This window comes from Anas platyrhynchos, chromosome 7 (genome assembly GCF_047663525.1).
Source record: "Anas platyrhynchos isolate ZD024472 breed Pekin duck chromosome 7, IASCAAS_PekinDuck_T2T, whole genome shotgun sequence".
NCBI classification, from domain to species: Eukaryota; Metazoa; Chordata; class Aves; order Anseriformes; family Anatidae; genus Anas; species Anas platyrhynchos.
In genome coordinates this window covers 32,746,936-32,765,732 of record NC_092593.1, presented here as the reverse complement: position 1 = coordinate 32,765,732, position 18,797 = coordinate 32,746,936, and the positions used below count along the sequence as shown (strand labels likewise).

The 18,797-nt window shown below is 42.9% G+C and overlaps 1 protein-coding gene across 7 annotated transcripts in view; it reads right to left on the bottom strand.

Annotated features, from left to right (window-relative positions):
* The window catches only part of ERBB4 (erb-b2 receptor tyrosine kinase 4), a 564,466-nt gene that overhangs the window by 81,611 nt on the left and 464,058 nt on the right, over positions 1–18,797 (bottom strand). For all 7 annotated transcript variants that reach the window (XM_072040464.1, XM_072040460.1, XM_072040461.1 and 4 more), the window contains exon 20: positions 11,247–11,432. In XM_072040464.1, the coding sequence (XP_071896565.1) occupies positions 11,247–11,432 (186 nt within the window). The remainder of the gene's footprint in view (positions 1–11,246; positions 11,433–18,797) is intronic.

Genomic DNA, 18,797 nt, shown 5'->3' with positions numbered 1-18,797 from the left:
AGAGAACCAGCAGGGCGCACGAAGGCAGTGCACAGAGCCCCAACACCAGCGAAGTACCATGTGCTCCACCATGCGTGCTGGCAGCCCGAGGTGCCACAGCAATTCAAGGAGGTAGCACACCACGGCACCACACTCTTATTTCTGCCACCTCTGAACCTTCCATGTAAAAATTCCTGACACCTGCTATTTGTAGTGTTGCACTGTACTGTTCCAGCCCACTTGTGATGCCAAACTCCTCCTTCATTGACTACTAGGTCTTCAACTTTCTGCACTCCTACACCTATGGAAATTCAGGTACTCTCTGCCTTTTCAAGTCCAATTCAGATAGCTCACGCTTCATTTCTTTCTCCCTATCTAATATATAGTGCTACCACACAATTTGCATTTGGTTATGAGTGCTGACAGGGGAGACATTGCTGTAGAGAGGTCCCTAAGTAAAAGAATTCACAATGCAAGTAACGTATCTTGAGTGTAGAAACAAAACCAAATTCTATTAGCATAGCATTTTACTTCTGTACATAGGCTCCTAGGAAATGCTGGTCAAAACAATTTTTTTTCAAAAAATAAAGCAGCTTTCACTAAAATTGACTTTTGCTATTTTTTGAAATATTCTTACAAACTAACATTGGGAAAAAAAAAAAAAAAGGAAACAACACACACAACCCTTTATGAAAGTCAAATGGATTTCTGTTTCAAAACAATTTGCTTTAGAATTAAAAAAAGAAAAGAAATTAAGTGTGAAGCCAAAGCTAACATTTCAAAGGTTTTGGACAAATGGCTTAATTTGAAACTATTCAGCACTGTTTTCAGTTCAGGGCACTGCATTTCATTCTTTCTGTAAAGCACAAGATTTTTTTTTTTTATGGGATAGATAACCCCATCTTCTATCACCTCCTTCAATCGGAAGATATTAAAGCACTGCAGGCCTGAATTGTGCACTAGGCAGAATATGATCCCCTGTGTTTCTTTACTAACACGGGCAGTTAGTAAATAAACAGAAGCAACACAGATTCTCCTCTGGCACACAGACAAGGGTAAAGTCTGAGGAACCAAGAAGGTCACAGGATGAAGAAAGAAAACCAACCTACAGTGAGAACTGCTGCATACTGAGAGCTCATTTGCACAAACAGGCTGGACAGAAACAGATGGGAAGTGGGAAAGAGGGAGACTGTTGACTAATGACACCCGACTGCCAGATGACCCTGCAGGTTTGAAGGCTGGCACGGCATCTGAAACCATGCCAGCAGCCCCCAGAACTGCCCTCTCCCCTCTCACATTTCATGAAACAGACTAACCTTGGTCCTCTGCATTGCACAGAGATCACACAGCATCCTGGGAAGCGTATTATTCATCCAGCTATGCTACCCCTTCGTAGGGGAGCTGTGTAACTGAGCGCCGTTCATTGCTGCTGCTGGATTCACCAGCACATCTCAGAGGATGGACGCATCCTGCTCTGGTGTGTCTGTGGAACTTTACTTTGGGATGGAAAGAGTTTACCCGCAGAAGTACCAAGACATAAGGTGCCATCTTCAGAACCCATCCACGGCTTGAGATGTGCCTCAGAAAGGTTTCATGAAGGGGTAGCGTGTGACTGCTGTTCCTGTACTTCGGTCACAGGCTTCTGATACAGCAGGTCACACTGGGGCAGGGCAACAGGCTTCAGCCACTACTACTCCTGGCTCCCACTCTTCTGATTTTTAAGACATCTGAATTTTGGACACAGTCTTCTGCTAACAGTCATCTGCTAGGTTTGATCTTCCGTTTATAGACTGCAGCCCTCATATGGACTGGCTTCTTCAGGGCGTCTCCCTTCCCTTTCCACAGGCCAGCTCTTTCCTTTCCTTTCCTTTCCTTTCCTTCTTTTTGAGCACCGGATTGCACAGGAGAACTCTGAAATGCAGCTCCTCATGAAAGCTAGCCTTCACTCAAATGTGGGCACATACTGCACAACCCCACTACTTTTTTCAAATGGCCTGGCAGAGCTTCCTCAAGACTCTTAAGTAGTTTTAGGAGCACAGTACTGTTTTTGTGGGGCATGTGCACACTGTGTCACTTTGTAAAAACAAAGTGACTGTGTCTTACCTTTAAATATCAATGCCTTGGCCATTCAGTTTTTGTAGTTATCCAAGCAGGATAAGTTACTTTATAAAATCAGATGTTGAAAGAAAGGCATTCACTAGGGGAAAAAAGGAGTTTTAATTTATGTATATAAAAAGAAAGAGACCCAGCTTTTGTTTCTCAACTCTACCAACTTAAAAATAGCCAAATACATATATTTCTTGAATAATAATAAAAAATATGCTTGGGGCTGAGACAGTTTATGCCAAGTCACAGTCCAGAGCAGAATTTTATGGTTGAGTTATAAACCTGAAAAATATGGCTTTATAATGGAAATCCTGACAGACCCTAGTAGGTGCTCCTATAATATCCTGAATCTGATTTAGGAGAGGTTTTCAATAATGCTTTCCCAAGCCGGTCTGTTGGGGACTGCTAGGAAAAAAATCTAATGGCTGTTTTTTGTTGTTTTTTTTTTTTCCCCTCCTTTTTTCCCCAGTGGAGCTGAATGTACTTGATGAGAGTGCTCATCTGGTCAGGCCAAGTCAGCCTTCGGGCTTTTGTAGCCTGCAGCTGTCAGGTCCCCAATATCAGAGACCCTATAACTGTCAGTGCTTAAGTGTACCTTTCATTTAACAAAACAATAAATTGTCTATCTCTGTGCAATAGATTGCCCATTTCTGTGCCTTTGCAATGGCTGATGTGATTTGTAAATGGCTGAAAAATCTCTTGGCTGTTTTTCTAACAACCATGAACTGTGGAACTGCTTTTGTGAACATGGGAATTTCAGGGGAGTGGGAAGCCTCAATAATCCACAAGGGGTCGGATCAGGGCTGAAAACAGGATGACTGCTGCTCCTTATAAACCCCTTCCAGTCACTGGCAAGCTGAAAGCAAGACATCATTGCTCCTCACAGGCCCTTACACAGCACAGCTGGGTACAGCTCCCTAACACAGTATCTACCACACTGAGCAGAAAGGAAATCCAGCAGCTCTTATGTTGGCTCTAAGTTCAGACCTTAGCTTAGTGCTCTGCTACCTGCCTTGTCCCAGATTCCCTGTGTGTTCCTGTCATCCTCATCAGCCTGCACATTTATCCCCCCCAAATTAAGCTGTCGGAGAGCTGCAAGGTTAGCCCACGCTTGTCTCCTAGACTCCCTCTGTAGTCACTGGAGAGAGACACTCACCTTCAGAGGTTGAGTCATTCCACCCAACGCAGATTCCTCTGGAGCTAATGAGCAAATATATATGTGTCTATATTATACACACAGCCATGAACAACTCGAACACCACCGTCCGGATGTTACTATAGTATGCAGTACAGTGTTAGAGAGTCAGATGTCTGAGCACAAAGCTGTGAAAAAGATGTCTCTAAATTTTTATTTTTTTTTTTATATGTAAACCCAATCTTTCATTTTTGCCTGATGCAACCTTACAGATCCAAATATCCCTCCCCCACAGGCTGCAGTCATCAGCTAGCTGGCACCGAACCCTGAAAACCAAAAGCATTGTTATGAAAGAAATGAAGAAATTTAGGTCCTCTCCTAACCCTCTAATGAGACGTGACAACGTTGAAACTGGTGGCGGACATCATGCTGCTCCTGTGCTTGTTTCAGAGCACTGAATGGCCACCAGTTAGAGGGAGCCAGGCAGCCAGAGAATGAGGGAGAAGTGATGACACTATGGAAAGAGCAACAGCAAACAGGTTGATACGAAACTGTGGAAGCCGAGCAAAGAAGTAACAAACAGAAGGACAAAAACAGAGAAAAAGTGAATTTGGTGCGCAGACAGTATGAGATGGAGGGGGAAAGAAAGGAAAAAAATGTGCTCTAAAATTTACTAACTGAATTGTATTGAGTGTTCCTTTGTTTTAAGGCTTTTCACAAGGAACTTGTCCTGTGGACAAGTAGATTTGTTAAAAAAACATTTAGAAGTTTCTAAAATGGCTTAAAACTCTTCAATAAGCTCAATGAAACAACTGGTGGGGAAAAAGTGGAAGAACTGCATGAAATTCTCCATAAATATGTACATAATCATGCAGGGAAAGGAGGAATACTGTGCCGGCCAATGAAACATGCAATTAAAGTGCAGAGATGCTGTAATTATTTTTAATGGGATCCAATTCCCTGATTTATTTGGAGAATTATTTCCAGAAGAAATGCAAAACAGCCATGCTAGCAGTCACGTGAAGTCACCAGGCCTTAAGCCCACGCCTCCATGCACCAGCAGTGGCTGCACACAGTGCCCACCCACATTCATCTGAGCATGACAGATTGGACACCATTACTTAAGTCCATATGTTTATTCCCTGTCTTTGATTAAAAACAAACAAACAAAGCACTTTATTATCTAAGAGGACCGAAAGGAACTTCTTCAGCCTCTCACAAAACTCCAGGTACTCCAAATAACCACAGCAGGGAAGAAATCTGTCCCCTTCTACCAGTCACAAGCTAAGAGGATTCAGAACACTTCTGCAAAGTCCACCTGAATTTTGTTCCAAGGGTTTCTCAAGTTTGTATGAATCTTTACAACCCAGTGAGCGACCCAGCAGTGTACCAAAAAAGGCCTAGGAAATGGACAGGGTGGGGTCATTCCCCTCTGGGCCATGATGACAGATCCTCCTTCAGTGACAGCTCTCCAGCAACACCAGAATTGTCCTCAATTTCAATCTGCCATCTGCATCCAAGCTTTCCAGCAAGCATGAAAATGTCATGATAAATAGTGAAAAGGAAAGGAAACTGCACAGAGAGATTCAGGAGGGTAAAATCATGCTTTCCCCACCTATTTTGATTTTGCTCCTCCACACAATTAAAGTCTTGTCTCAATATGGCTTTAATTTCATACTCCTTGGTTTAGATCCTACTCTTCTATGCACTGCACTTCCTAATAGAGCAGCCCCATTAGTAAACTACATTTATGCTAATGTACTTGCTCGCAGTGATAATTATCACAGCCCTTAGCCCTGGTCCTTGCCAGTGTGAGCACGTCAGGAGGGGTTGGTATAGCATTATAATTATACAATTAGCCTTGTCATGGCACGGAGCTTTGGGAATAGAGACATCTTGAAGCTTAAAATGTGGACAGCTGATAGATGACTGTCATTAAGCTCCTTTGTTCACTCCGTGATGGAGTAGTCGCTGAGCTCTAGGGTAGGCTTCTTTAATGAAGAAGAAAGACCTTGAACCACAGCCACTATCCTCTACCTCTTCCCAACCTGTCCAGCCATCCCCATTGCCTCCCACTTCACGCAGACTCCATCTCGCGCCCCGTCTGCAGGAGAATAACAAAAGCTGTCTCCAGCAAGTCACTCCTAATCCATCACGGCCTGATGGAGGAAAAAGGCTCTGCTCCTTGCAGTGTGGCTGAATGGACCTCATTTGCCTCCGGCTCTCCCTGTTTAGAGCCTCTCTCCCCCTGCATGTGAAGAGTGCAGGCTGGAACCAGTTTAATTTAGGATGTGAGGTGAGCCCTGCACCAGCTTCTGGGGCAGCTTCTCAATTGCATAAATCAGCATAGATCCTTTGAATTTCACACAGCCTGCGAATTTACATCCAGCTGAGAAGCACTGCCCTGGGCAATAATAAAGTACGCCTTTCTAAAAAGCCTGGCATGGAGAGAGGCTTCAGGAGCAGACAGGCTATCCTTCTTGCCAAGAGAACCACAGAAGGCCACAGAGGCCTGTAATGTGAACCAGCTAAAGGGAGAGATAACAGAGAGGCACACAAAGCAGCAGCGAGGCAGCTTTGCAAGTGCCTTTGCTTGGATGGCTCCTGTAGACTGCTCCCCCAGCAGCAGATCTGCACTGCTGGTAGAAAATCCTTGAAGAGAGCAATGAGTGCAAGCGTGCTGGAATAACACGCAGCAGACACAGACGTGCATCTGCACTTCCCCTCATAAGCACCATTAAAACTCCATCCCTGAGTTCCCCTCCCTCCTTTCCTACAGTGTTTTCAAACATTGTTTTCTTGCATACCTGGATAAGTGATGCCGTGCAGGGCTTTAGTTAAGGTAATTTGAGAGTTCTTTTATATTGAAAAAGTATAAAAAGTAATCCCCCTTAAGTACTTGATTTTCTTTCCATGACATCCCACTGTATCAACCTACTTTTGCCTTACCTCATTACTATTCTGAGGTGATGTGAATGAATTATAATAGCTCACAGCACCAAAACCAGATCTAGCAGTCCAAAGGAGGAGTCGGGACCTAACAGAATGGGGTACCGGCTAAGACCCAAGAGAGCTGAGCTCCTTCCAAATGGTAGGTGACCTTAGGTGTGCTGCTTTGTTTTAGGAACATTGCTTCCTTTCTCCCAGGGCAGAAAAAGTTCCTCTGCATTCCAACACTGCTCAGCAGAACTGGTGCACATGTAATGTAAGTCACCAGCAGCTGAACAAAACCTTAATTTTCGCCATACAAGAATAGTAGAGCAATAGATGGGGCTACCTGGGTTGAACTCCTATGTTGAATTTAGCAGGCTTTGCACGCCAAGTTACAGTACCAAAAATCTGTTTCTATTTGCTCGGGAGACAGTCTAGCACAGCACAAAGGCCCACTATAATAATCACAACAGACACAGGCTTATTTTGCCATTAGAATACCAGTGAGAGGATATAGGCTTAAACAGATGCATTTTAAAGGTAACCTCCCTTGGGGGCACGGTGTAACCAACTCTTTCTGACCAGAAACCCCAAGTTCATCTACTCTGGAATGTGTTTCTCTGAGAACCACCTCACTGCACCAAGGTGTTAGGCAGAGGGTTTAGGCAGCCCTTGTTGACAGAAATTGTATCAAACACTGAAATATGAATGCATAAAGTACTTCTCTCTTTTTTTGCTTGTTTGTTTGTTTAAAGTCTTCCTGATTTGCATGCATCTGTCATACACTGGATGGCAAGGTCAGAATTTATCTACTGAGAATTCACTAACCTTGCAAGAATTGATTCTCTATCTGTTTCTCAAGCAGCCAACACTATGGATGTTCATGAAGCATTCCTCCATCCTCCTGTATCCTAAGGCTACCAAACTTGTCACTCTTACTCTCACTCTAAGGGTCATCTTGATTTGCACAGGTAGCTTACTGCCTTACTGGACACCAACTCCAGACAAAATAACTGAGCTAAACTCTGCCAAACTCTTGAGCTATAAGGTTAAACATTCAGTTCCTAAGCTAGATGCTACACATGCAAGCTAGACACACGGAGATGCCTTGTGTCCCTGCAAAGCAGAAGGGAAGAACCCCCTCAGACACAGCTTCTGTCTAACAACCACGTTTTATGCAGAATGCTTGGGGGCTACTCTATTTTTATAACTTTCATCCATAAAATAAGAAGCTAAAGCTTCTGGAAAGAGAACACAATTACCCTACAATGATCTAACAGTCAGAATAAATTCAACACAATCTGTATAAGCAAAATGAAAAAGTCACCCAAGCTTTTTTTCAATTGGCAGTAGATAATACTTAATAACTGCCCTATCGTCAACCTTCAGAAATGATCTCCAGAGCCATATGCAGGTTGGCAACCAGGCATAGTGCCTAACTAGTTTTTGTATCTAGTTTTACAGAAGTAGAGACATATGGAAATGAACAGCCTGGCAGAACAAGTGAACTCTGAAGCAATGACTTCGATAAATAAAAGCCTGCACACTGGCAGATGGAGAAAAGCGCAGTAGGGAGGAACTGTATTGCAGCAGCAACTTGATTTTAAATGATTCACAAAAAAATCAACCTCAACTTCAGAAACAAGGCATTTCCAATTCCTCCCATCATACCCTTGCTGGGGAAAATTCTCACCAGAAAAGGAGGGAAGGGGAAGGTAGAACAACGTTTCAAACAAAGGGCAGGTACCAGGAGATGTTTCAGGAAGCAGAGAACAGAACTGGGAGAACACTAATCATTTTCACCTCTTATTATGCTGCTAACCACGTTTTAGGTGCCTTTCTCAAAGCTACAACCAACAACTCCCCAAAGCAAGATGTGGTGATGCATTCTTAAGCCAAATACTGGAAACCAGAACGTGAGCACCGGGAGGACAGGTACACAGGATACACAGACCCCTCCCTCAGCAAACCACAACTTGTGCTCAACGCAACCACCATCTCCTGCACTCACTCCTGTAGGGACTGGTCTATTTGCGGGCAAATCGAGTCTTTCCTATTTGCAGGCTGCAAAGTGATTCCTAGTCATTGTTAACTGTGACAGATGAGTGGAGAATCAAGCATTACTACTCCCCCGCTGCTAGACTCCAACCAGCATGCTTATTCCACTTTTTGGGATAAGGGGACTCCTTGTCTGGTGATCTCAAAGACTGTTCTCCTCACTCCTTCTGAAACACCTTTCCACGGACTTACTGTAGCACCAATCCATATTACAGTCTGGGAGCTAGCAAGGGAAAAGGCATCCCTGTATCCCATCAGGAAGTGCAATGTAATGCAGAGAATTCTGTGCAACCTTCTGTGTACATCCCTATCTCTTTCCTAGCTTCACCGATAGCTTCCTATTTAATAATTAAAATAAGTTCAATCTATACATAAAGATACACGATGGGGAAGATTTTCAACACCCAACTGTCACTTAACGTCTCCAAAGACAAGAATAAAATAAAGGAACTCATTCTTTGAAGTCTGCTTCTGCAATAAGATTGTATCACGGTGTGCAAGTACTTGTGGTGACCTTGTCAACCCTAACAAGCCAGCCCCACTAAATATCACTGATCTGTATGCAAAAGCAGCAGAACATCCCTGTGTGATAGGTACTGATTCTCTTCATGCCCACTACAGACCACTGCAGTAAAAATAAGAGAAGGGAAAGAGACATTAAGAAGCTGAGGAAAAATCCCCAATTGTGATTGTCCAGAACTAAGGAGCCTGCCATAGGTCCCAAGTATTGTTCAGTAACACAGTCACTCGTGCTGTCCCCAGGTAGCTGGGGACAAGCTTTAGGATGTAACGCAAGGCCAAGACAGAATTAACCTCCAGACTATTGTGATGCAGAAGAAGATGAACTTAATTGAATTTCAATGAGCTAACTGAACTTCACTGAACTTCCCCTCAACAATAGGCCACCTTTTCCTATAAAGCATCTCCCTTTCTCATCCTGACAGTCCATCAGTTGGTCTTAGGCACGCAATCTCACTTCTTCACACCATCTGGTTACCCACCATCTCAAAACTCAAACATCTCTAACACCTCACCTGCTTCACTCACAGCCCACACAGATCAAGACCACCTGCAGGCAGATTTACAAATGAGTGTAACCACAGATCTGTTGGCTCTATAAGCCTCTAGTATATAGCAGGGCTTCTCTCCTTTCCTGATCAGCTGCCCACAAAGTCCAGAGCACAGCTAGCACAGTTACTAGCACAGCAAGTCAATGGCTGTATGCATGCACAAACGGCAAATAAAGGTGGATTAGCTTTTCGTGTGTGGCACTGGGTAAATGTTTTGAAATAAACAATAATGGCCACTGTCCATCAAGACAGCAGCGAACAGATGGCAAGGAGGTTGTGTTGCAGGAGAGGTCTCAAACAGTAGTATGTATTTTCTCCCCTACCTTCCTTGTTCTGGTAACAGTTTCTGTCTGCTCTTGCACATCTCCAGCTACATGCAATCCCCATTACCATGTCCTAACATACCGTGCAACTCTGGCTGCTTTACCATCCTAGCACTGCAGAATCACAGAGAGAGCACACATACAAAATGCTGCAACCTCAGAATGGGGGCATTTTTTGCCCTATTCATTTATTTCAGTGCGTTTCTTTCTTCCTGAATTACTATCTTCCATCTTCCCACGCAAACTCTGAAAGTTTCACAAGTTAGTGACAGACCACTGCTACGGATCAACCCCTCTACCAACCATTATGGTCATTTAATCTACTGTCACCTTCAGGATGTGACAATAAGGTGTAATCCTGGGGGGAAGAAAAAAAAAAAAAGAAAAACCCCAAACACCTATTAACAATGAGCCTCAAATGCACCTCCTCCTCTTGAGCAAAACCTCAGAGAGGGCTGAATTTCTCTCTTTTTTTTTTTTTTCCCTTTTGTAAGGAAGTTTTTAAAAAAAGTGAATGCTTACTTGACAGCTACCACTCTGTCTAGCAAAACAGCTACTCTATCTCCATTTTTTTCTCCAGTGTTAGAAGCTTAACACTACAACTTGAATTAAGAATCCTTAATGGATATTATAACATTCACTTAAGGCCACAGATTTAATATATGAAGGCAATGTGTGGCATGTTTGCATGGAACAAGCATTCTCACCAAAGCAGTCCAAACATATTAGTGATTTCTAAGCAGTTGTAAGTGAGAAGTGAGTTCTAGATTTCCATTCATGGTAACTCCATTGTATGCAATTCTGGTTGGACAGCAGAGCCTTTAAAATGGATAAAAAACGCAGCCCTCTACACTTCCAGAACTTGTCATTTTTTGCAACTGATTATCAGTAACTTGTTAGTACAGCACTGAGTATCTAAACATACACAAAAACACACATTGAAGTCTGTGCAAGGATTACACCAGGACTGGTTTTGTGACCTGTTTTGCTGTTCCACCTCAGCTGGTGTACAGCCTCTATCTGAATGGTAACAGCTGAACTCTTACTCCTAAAACTCCCCAGGAAGGCAGAGAACATTACGCTAGGGCACGCAAAGCAGGATCTGGCCCCTAAGCATTCCCATTCTGCAAAGACAAGTGATATTACCCTCCAGCCTCAGCTGTTGCAATAGGTCTTAAACACAGCAGAACCGCAGTGGTTCCCTAAGGACTGACATGAAGTTACTGTTTATCTTCTCAGCAGTGTGTGGGCAGACAATAGATGGCATATCAGAATTTAACTGATTCAGAAAGGTTGAAAACTACAATGTACAATATACTACAGTATCTACAAGCAATCAACAGCATAAGAGGCTGAAAAATATTTCCGTGCTCAACCCCAGACATCATCATACCAGGGATTTCTTTCCTCACCTTTTTTTCCTCAAAGGTCCCCTTAGCACTGAGCTGGAAAGGCAGTCACGAAAAACACTTTGGTTTATGTATTAATGAGTAATATACAATATTGTAGAGGCAGCCAAAACAGTACACATTTCCAAGACTATACACACATGAACAAAACAATCTTTTTTCCCCCCCATGGTATGCCATTTGGCTAGTTATGAAAATAAAAGAGAAAAACAAAAAAACATCATCAATTACATACCTTGGCTATTTGGACACACCAGTTTAGCAGAAGCTGGGAGCCAATATTATCCTTATGTTCATGAACATAATCCAACAGGCAGCCATGAGGCATCAGCTGAGTGACTAGTTGAATGGTCGGGCTCAAGCAGACACCCAGAAGTCTCACCAGGTGGGGGTGGTCCATGCTAGCCATGATCAGAGCTTCCTGTAACAACAAAAGTGACCCAGTTACTCCAGTGTGCTTAGAAACCTTACGCATAGATTTCCCAGACAGCACCTGAAAGGGATCAGTGACCTCTAAACACCATAAATGTTTGTTGTCTATCCAGTGTGAAGCATACCTAGACAAAATCCAGTCTAATGTGATGTATGCTTGATATAATGAGCCCCAAGTGATAGAGCTCAGACTATCCAGACAGATCCAGGGAAGGCTCAGATCAGAAGTTATGCACTGCCTTAACATTCCCCATCCTGTTACAGCCCCAGAATCAAAGATGTATGACACGCTTGACTTTGTTTGAAGATCTCGTTTTTCTTATTTCCCACTTAGTTTCTTGAATTTATTTTTCCAACTGATGGTCAATGTATTAGGTACCAATTTTATTTTTTTTTTGTGCAAGCAAACTACACCACTCGTATATAGTTACATCCCCAGTTTGGCCTTCTCTGTTAAGGCTTTTGATTAAGCTGCGTTGATGTGCTCCACAGGATCAGAAATTTTAGTGGTTAGTATTTTACAGGCTTAAGTGTTAACATTTAACTAGAAGCACTTAATGTTGTCTAAGGTATGCAGAGTCCTAAAGTGCCACAAACAAGTGGCACAGGAACTCCTTACAAAAAAATGAACATCTGCTCATCCAGGTAATGCTGCCATCACAAACAACTGGCACTGCAAAAAAACACAGGGGGAAAGTTTTTCTCCCTCATTCACAGAGCTGAGTCCTCCATTTCAAGACCACTTCATCATGGCAACAGAACAATGAAAAGTGAGATGAAACTGCAGCTTTGTAAAGCTATTTTGGTTCTCTTTCTCCAAAAAAACCTATGTGACATCCTTCTGACAATTTAACAGCTATAATAGTGCCAAAGAAGGAAAGAAAAAAAGGCTAAGAAAGTTGGCATCAGAGGAACACAGCATCTTCCCCAAGTCCTAAGTCTCTTTTTTCTTCCCTGTATTAAGGGGAAAAAAGTCCTGGCAAGTAGGCTGAGTTTGTATTAAAGGAAATTGCTCATCATAGTACAAAGAATATTTGAAACCAAATTGCAGAGTATTTGCATAATAGTTGCCTTTCTTTCTCTCTCTTTTTCTTAAAACCAAAAGATGAACGAGACACTAATTGTAGGTTCGCCCCCCACCCCGCCCGATAAGAAAAGAGCAGATGGACTCCATTGGGGGAACATCTCTTTCGTTTTTCTTCCTAAACATATGTGAAGAAGTAAATCAATCAATAGCAGCTATGTGATTGGAAGACTGGAGGAAGAGCTCTGAGGAAAATTCCAATGAAACTGAGATAAGGAATCATCATTTAAGAACTTTTGCTCTAATTCAAATTAATACAGTCCTGTCTTATTCAAGTAGCATGTGTGGGGTCTCCTTCAAGCAGTTTTAGCCTCTTCTGTGATCACCAGAAAGTGTCAGTGAAGGCCACCAGCATAAATGTGTGTTGACAGGTGCATTATCCATTTTCAGAGAGCAGAATGACTGCCTCTTTTTATTTATTTTAATTCATTCCATTTTTACCCTGCAGATGCATAAGGGGATAGCACTTGTTGCCCTCTCCCTCAGAGTGAAGTTTCTCCAGAATTTCCAGTGGGAGCACTTTTCGTTATAATGAAGACTGATTAGAACAGAGACAATATATTATTTTTCCTCACCAAGGGACCAGATGGAAAGCTTTGAAGCATGTGCTCCATTAGTCTCCAGCTACTTGCCATTTATAAGTCTATCTGAATCCAAAGGAAAGCCACTTCTGTACAATAATAAAAGCAAGCAGTGCCATTTGTCTCATTCTGGTGATACAGGAAAGCACATATCCCTTCCAATAGTTTCGGGCAACAGTTCCACAAAAAAAAATCAAAATACGTGTATCATTAATAAAATATTATACACTGCTCTGTAATAAATTAAGACACACGACAGAGCAGCGAAACCTTCATTATAGATCTAAGTCACTAATGGGTATTAATTTAGCATGAATCCTGGCTTCACATAGTTCACATTCTCATTAGTAAAAGTATTGTTGTTTTTATTGCACTAGCTTCTACAAGAGAACTAAATTCAGGGTTATGTCTATCTGGCACAGCATAAACACAAAGTAAGAGAGATTGTCTGTTTTGTCTAATTAGACTCTAGGAGAAAATTACAAACAACAATAGAAACATTATGACTTAGTAGCATTTTAATAATCTGTTCATCAAGTAGGGAGTAAGAGTCCCCCTTTTTGGACACTGAAGACCCTAAAACCACGTTTTCCATGACACTTAGGCACCTTGCAGCGTGGTTCCCAATCACGTTTTTAAAACAGTTATAAGGTAAGGCACCTAACTCACAGACTTGGCTGCCTGACATCAGCACCTCTGAAAACCAGCCTCTGGTTTCCTGTATTTCTTGGTAGCCTTGTCTGCAGATCTTGTCTCTCTCCTCAACTGGAAGAATTGCACAAACGATTTTGAAAACTGTACCTAATAACATAATTTAAAGGAGAGGAAACTGAGGTACAAAAAAGCACAACCTACTATCCAGTCACATAGGAAATCTAGAGCAGAATTGGAAATTGAGCCCCAGAACACTTTATCTTTCTTTCCTGATACAAAAAGAAAACCTTTGAAGCTTGACATACAGAAGGGGTGAGGGGAGAGAAATGATAAAAAATACTTTATATTTCCTCCAGAAGTCAGAGTCTTTCTAACATTGCATCAGCATCTGCGAAATGGCAGGAGAGGGGACTGTTTTGAAAGGCTCCTATCAGACATCAGGCACTCTCTATCTGCAGATGCACAAAATCTTATCAGAAGAGGAACTCCTCAGCCAGACCAGATCTCTTCCTGGAGATTGTTTTCACGGCTGTTCCTTCTTAGGTATCAATTATCGCAGCAGTGTGTGGCAGTCAGACTCAGGACAGCTGTAAGCCAGCCAGCCTGGACACAGGTAGCACTTGCGGAGTTCAGCTTGCCCTTACCTCTAAGATGCATTTTGCCTTCTGCAGTAAGCCCCAACCAGCTGAGACTAGAGTACTGCAATATGCCAGGTAAGTTACTTACCACCAAGGCTACGTACGTATATTCTACTCACAATAGAAATGTATCTGAGGGGAAGGGGGATAAAGAGAGGCTTTGATGCAGAAGGCCTCAGGTAGCTATGGTATTTTAAAGAAATCTCAGGTCATGTTGCTCATTCCTGTCCTCTGTCCCTTTTGAATGTGTTTATACTACTTCCACCAGATGCATTAAACTCAGCTCCTATGATTTATATTCACAAGCCCATATTAAACAGTTACAGAAACATTATTTTAATGCTTTACACTGCTCCGTCTCTCACACGCGTTCAATAACACAATGTAGTACCCAACAAGAAAGGTGAGCACGTAGGCTCCGGGGAGCCATCGCCAGACCTATGCCTGATTTCTCTGTGAAGGTCTGAGGAAGGCAATTGCTCATGGACAGAGGCCAGAAGCAGCCCTCTGAGCACATGTCATTAGAACAGCCAAAATACTCTTAGACAGGTAGAGCTTATTTAAGTCACGCGAGCCAGCCATCACTGTAAGGATATAGTGCATAGTTACATCCAGGCTAAAAGCACCTGTCAACACAGGTGATGAAAGGAATTAGCTGCTCACATCTCACAGGTCACTCAAGTCACCTTCATTCCTTAGATAGCTTTGAAAATCCCAGCTAAAATGTTTTTTTGATCTATCCACACGGTGCAGTCCTGTTTGAAGTGCCATTTCACAAAAGTAACTGAAAATGCAACTAAAGGATTTTTATTTTGGCCTTCCATGAGGAGGAAGACCAATTCTTGAGACTGTGGGAAGGAGGTATTTTCACTGTGTGCCAACACCTACAGGACATCTTACAAAACATTATTTAACTTCCTCCTTTCATTCTCTGAGGTGTTTTTGTTAACATTTGCAGCTCACAAGTAACTGTAAGTACTAGCCAGCATACTGCCTCCTGAAGAGCATGCTTTGCCACTGGCTTTGTTTCTCTGACCTCTGAATTCGTAAAGCAATGATTCAGCAAGTTGCCCTGGGCCACTAGTGGTAAAAATAATACCATACTCATAGCGATGTTGAAGATTTATTCTCCACCCAGAGTGGTCCAGGACACAAACCTCCTCCAGAACTAACTTCTCCATTAGTACACCAGGAAGCAGCTCACTACATGGTCGGGCATCCCCAGCCAGACTGTTCCCAAGGTGCTAGAGATGCCATAAAGGCCATGCAGAGCTGACAGCAAGCTACCCCTTATCAAGTGCAAAATCTGGCTTGGAAGGCAATATGATCATTTTAGTAAGTCAGAAGACCTCCCCTCAGCTGCTTGGGGAGGGTCTGAATCCTGTAAACAGGCTGCCTCATTAAGACAGCCTTGCACCTCTTGGTGGATCCCAGCACTTCCTAATGCAATGCTTGATGACCTTATTTTCTTGGTTGTCAAGACTTCACCTAAAAACAGAATCCACAGGTGAAGCAATATTTGTTTCCTTATATCAGACTTAAATACCCGACAGAGGAGAAAAGCTATTCTTTCTGGAGATTTGTTCTTTAACACAAGCTTCCTAAGTGCTGATGGCCATGCAATCCAGAGCACTGGGAGGAGCTCACTTGCATTGAGCCCGTGTCCCCTTCCAGTGCTCCACACACACCCACCACATGCCATCCCTCTGGGTCAGTGCAGGAGAAACACGGTCCCCATTCCAAAAAAGTGTCAGGGGTGTGCTGCCCCAAGTTCAGCAAGCTGAGAGCAAATTCTACTGCTCCAGATGAACACATGCACCCAATGGAGTTTGGTAAGCCGGGCCAAAGTCTAAGAAATCTTTGGTTTCCTTCTAACTGTTCTTGCCTTAAAATGCCCCAAAAGAAAACAAGTTAAAAAAAAAAAAAAAAAAAAAAAAGAACAAACACCCCCTGGTTTTCCTCATCATCGCTGAGTACATAGAAGTACTTAAAAGCTTGCTTCTTACTGTGTTGTGCATTTTTCTGAAATCATAAACTGTGCTCTGGTAACAGGAGAGATACTATTGTGAATACATTGCTTTTTTTCCATTCGTTTTACAATGCTTCTAATGGCTAGAGCAAAAACCTGTCTGGAATGCACGTCTGACCTGCTTCAGGGCAGATCCAATTACAGTCCAACGTATTTTCAATGCATTTTGTTTGTCTGCTAGGCCTCACAGATTTCTTAGGTTACAGCCAACTTAGCATATGCAGTTTGCACAAATATTTAAGCTGAGAGACAGCACCAGACATATGTTCAAAAACATATATGCCCATGTTTATCGTTTGACAATGATACCCATTATTCTATTTCCCCTATGCCAGACGTAGCTTTCAATTCCTTTGCAGCACTGCTACACATCCAACCCCTGGGCTTCCGTTTTTCACCAGTCAGGTAAATCCTCTCTGCAAAGCTCCTGTCGAAACACCTCGGCCAGTTCTGAAAATGAAATCAGAGATGCAGCAACAGGAACCAACAAAGGCTGTCAGAGTCCCACGGAGGGACAGTAGCAAGCAGAGGGAGCACACTAACATCATTAACTGCCACAGCTATTTTTCCAGGAACTGCTCTACAGTCATTAGAAACAGATGCATTTAACAGGGCACTTTGGGGCAAAAACTCTTATTTGGAACCTGACAACAGCTTATATAACCAACACTACTGCTCCATGACACAGTCAACAGCACTTCAATGCTTCGAGGGCAGACTAAGCCCTGAGGTTTCTAGGGCAGGACCAAGCTACATGCTTTAACTTGAATCATGCGAGTACAGTGGCGTGTCCTGTGCCCCACGATGAAACAAGTTTCTGGCCTGAAGAAATGGTGAAAACACATGGCCAGTAAAACAAATTCTCTCAACTGCAGCACACACCGAAGGACAAGTGTATCACACCACAAAATGGTGAGATTAACTTACTCCTTCAGAAAAGTCAAAAAATACAGCTGACCGGTCTGTCATTACACCATAAACTTCCAAGGGTAAAAATTAACAATGAAAAAAAAAAAAAAAAGCACAGCAGGAACCACACAGTGCAGTACACCACACAGCAATGTGATGGAAACACAGCATCCAGCAAGAATTGCTCAGTTGACCAAGGCCCTGACCAAGGTAGTGCTGCAGCGTGGGTGGGGGCGCAGTGTTGTGCAATGTGATAGGAAGGGTGCTCCTACGTCCAGGAGCAGAGCTGGTTTCCAGCTGGGGCACTGCTGTAGGGGTGCACAGCCTTTTCTGGAGGTGATATGTGCCTATGTGTGCTGTATTTCTCAGTGCAGTCACACCCTCTGAGTCTCCTGCGATAGCACTCTCGCACAGCAGAGAGGATACATAGTCTTACTGCCACAACTGCACTGCTGATGACGAATGCATCTGATCACCCCATGCAATTCAAACCCATGGCAGAGATGCCCCACTTGCCTCCAGACACTGAGCTGAAAGGGACCAGAAGTATCTCCCTCCTGAAGGTGATGATTACAGACTGCTGGGTCAAATGTTCTGTGTTTGCCTCAGAAGAGCAGCAGGTCCCATCCTTGCAGTAACAGATACGTTCACGTGTTTGTAGAAGCCAATCTGGCTCACTACACATTTTTCAGAAATTAAATAAAGTAGTACGGCGATCCCTGTCCTGCTGATACTGAGGGCACGGACAACCATGCTGATCCCAACAGGGCTCAAGTGCTTAGAGTTATATGCGTGCTTAAATGTTTGATAGAGTAGGAGATACATTTTGCAAAACCCACACACCATATGCTTCTGACTTCTCCCTGCTGCCTTTGTACCAATTAAGTCTCCCGATTCATCAGAGCCTGTGTTAAGACAGCTGAGGAGGAATCTCGAGCCTAAAGGAGCAGACCTCTTTGTGCACAAACTAAGTGAGGATTTTCCATCTAACATCTGGTCAGGAGACAACTCCCACCAGCCTTTCTGTGAGCCTCACCTGTAAACGTTTATTTCTGGCAATTAGAAAGCAAAATCTTGCCTGCTTTCAGTTGAGTTTCATGCATAGATGGCCATGAGTTCAAGACCTTAGAAACCTGAACAAACCCTTATTTAAAAATTTCCTTGGATAGCAGTTCAGAAGTAACAGCGGATTTCAGACTAGCAATCCTCTCGGCAGATCACGTGCAAGTGGTTTAACAGCACGCACACCTCTCTGCACGGATACCGTTTCATTCTGACATGTTTTACTTAGCTTATGACACGCATCATTATTTGAGAATAATCTGTCAAAAGTGTTTTGTTTCTTACTATTTTCATGCAACTAAAAAAAAAGTAGTTTTAAAAGAACACTAAAAAAATAATCATTTCAGCATTATTGGAACAGGAGGGTAAATCAACCTAAACACAGACCGGCTGAAAA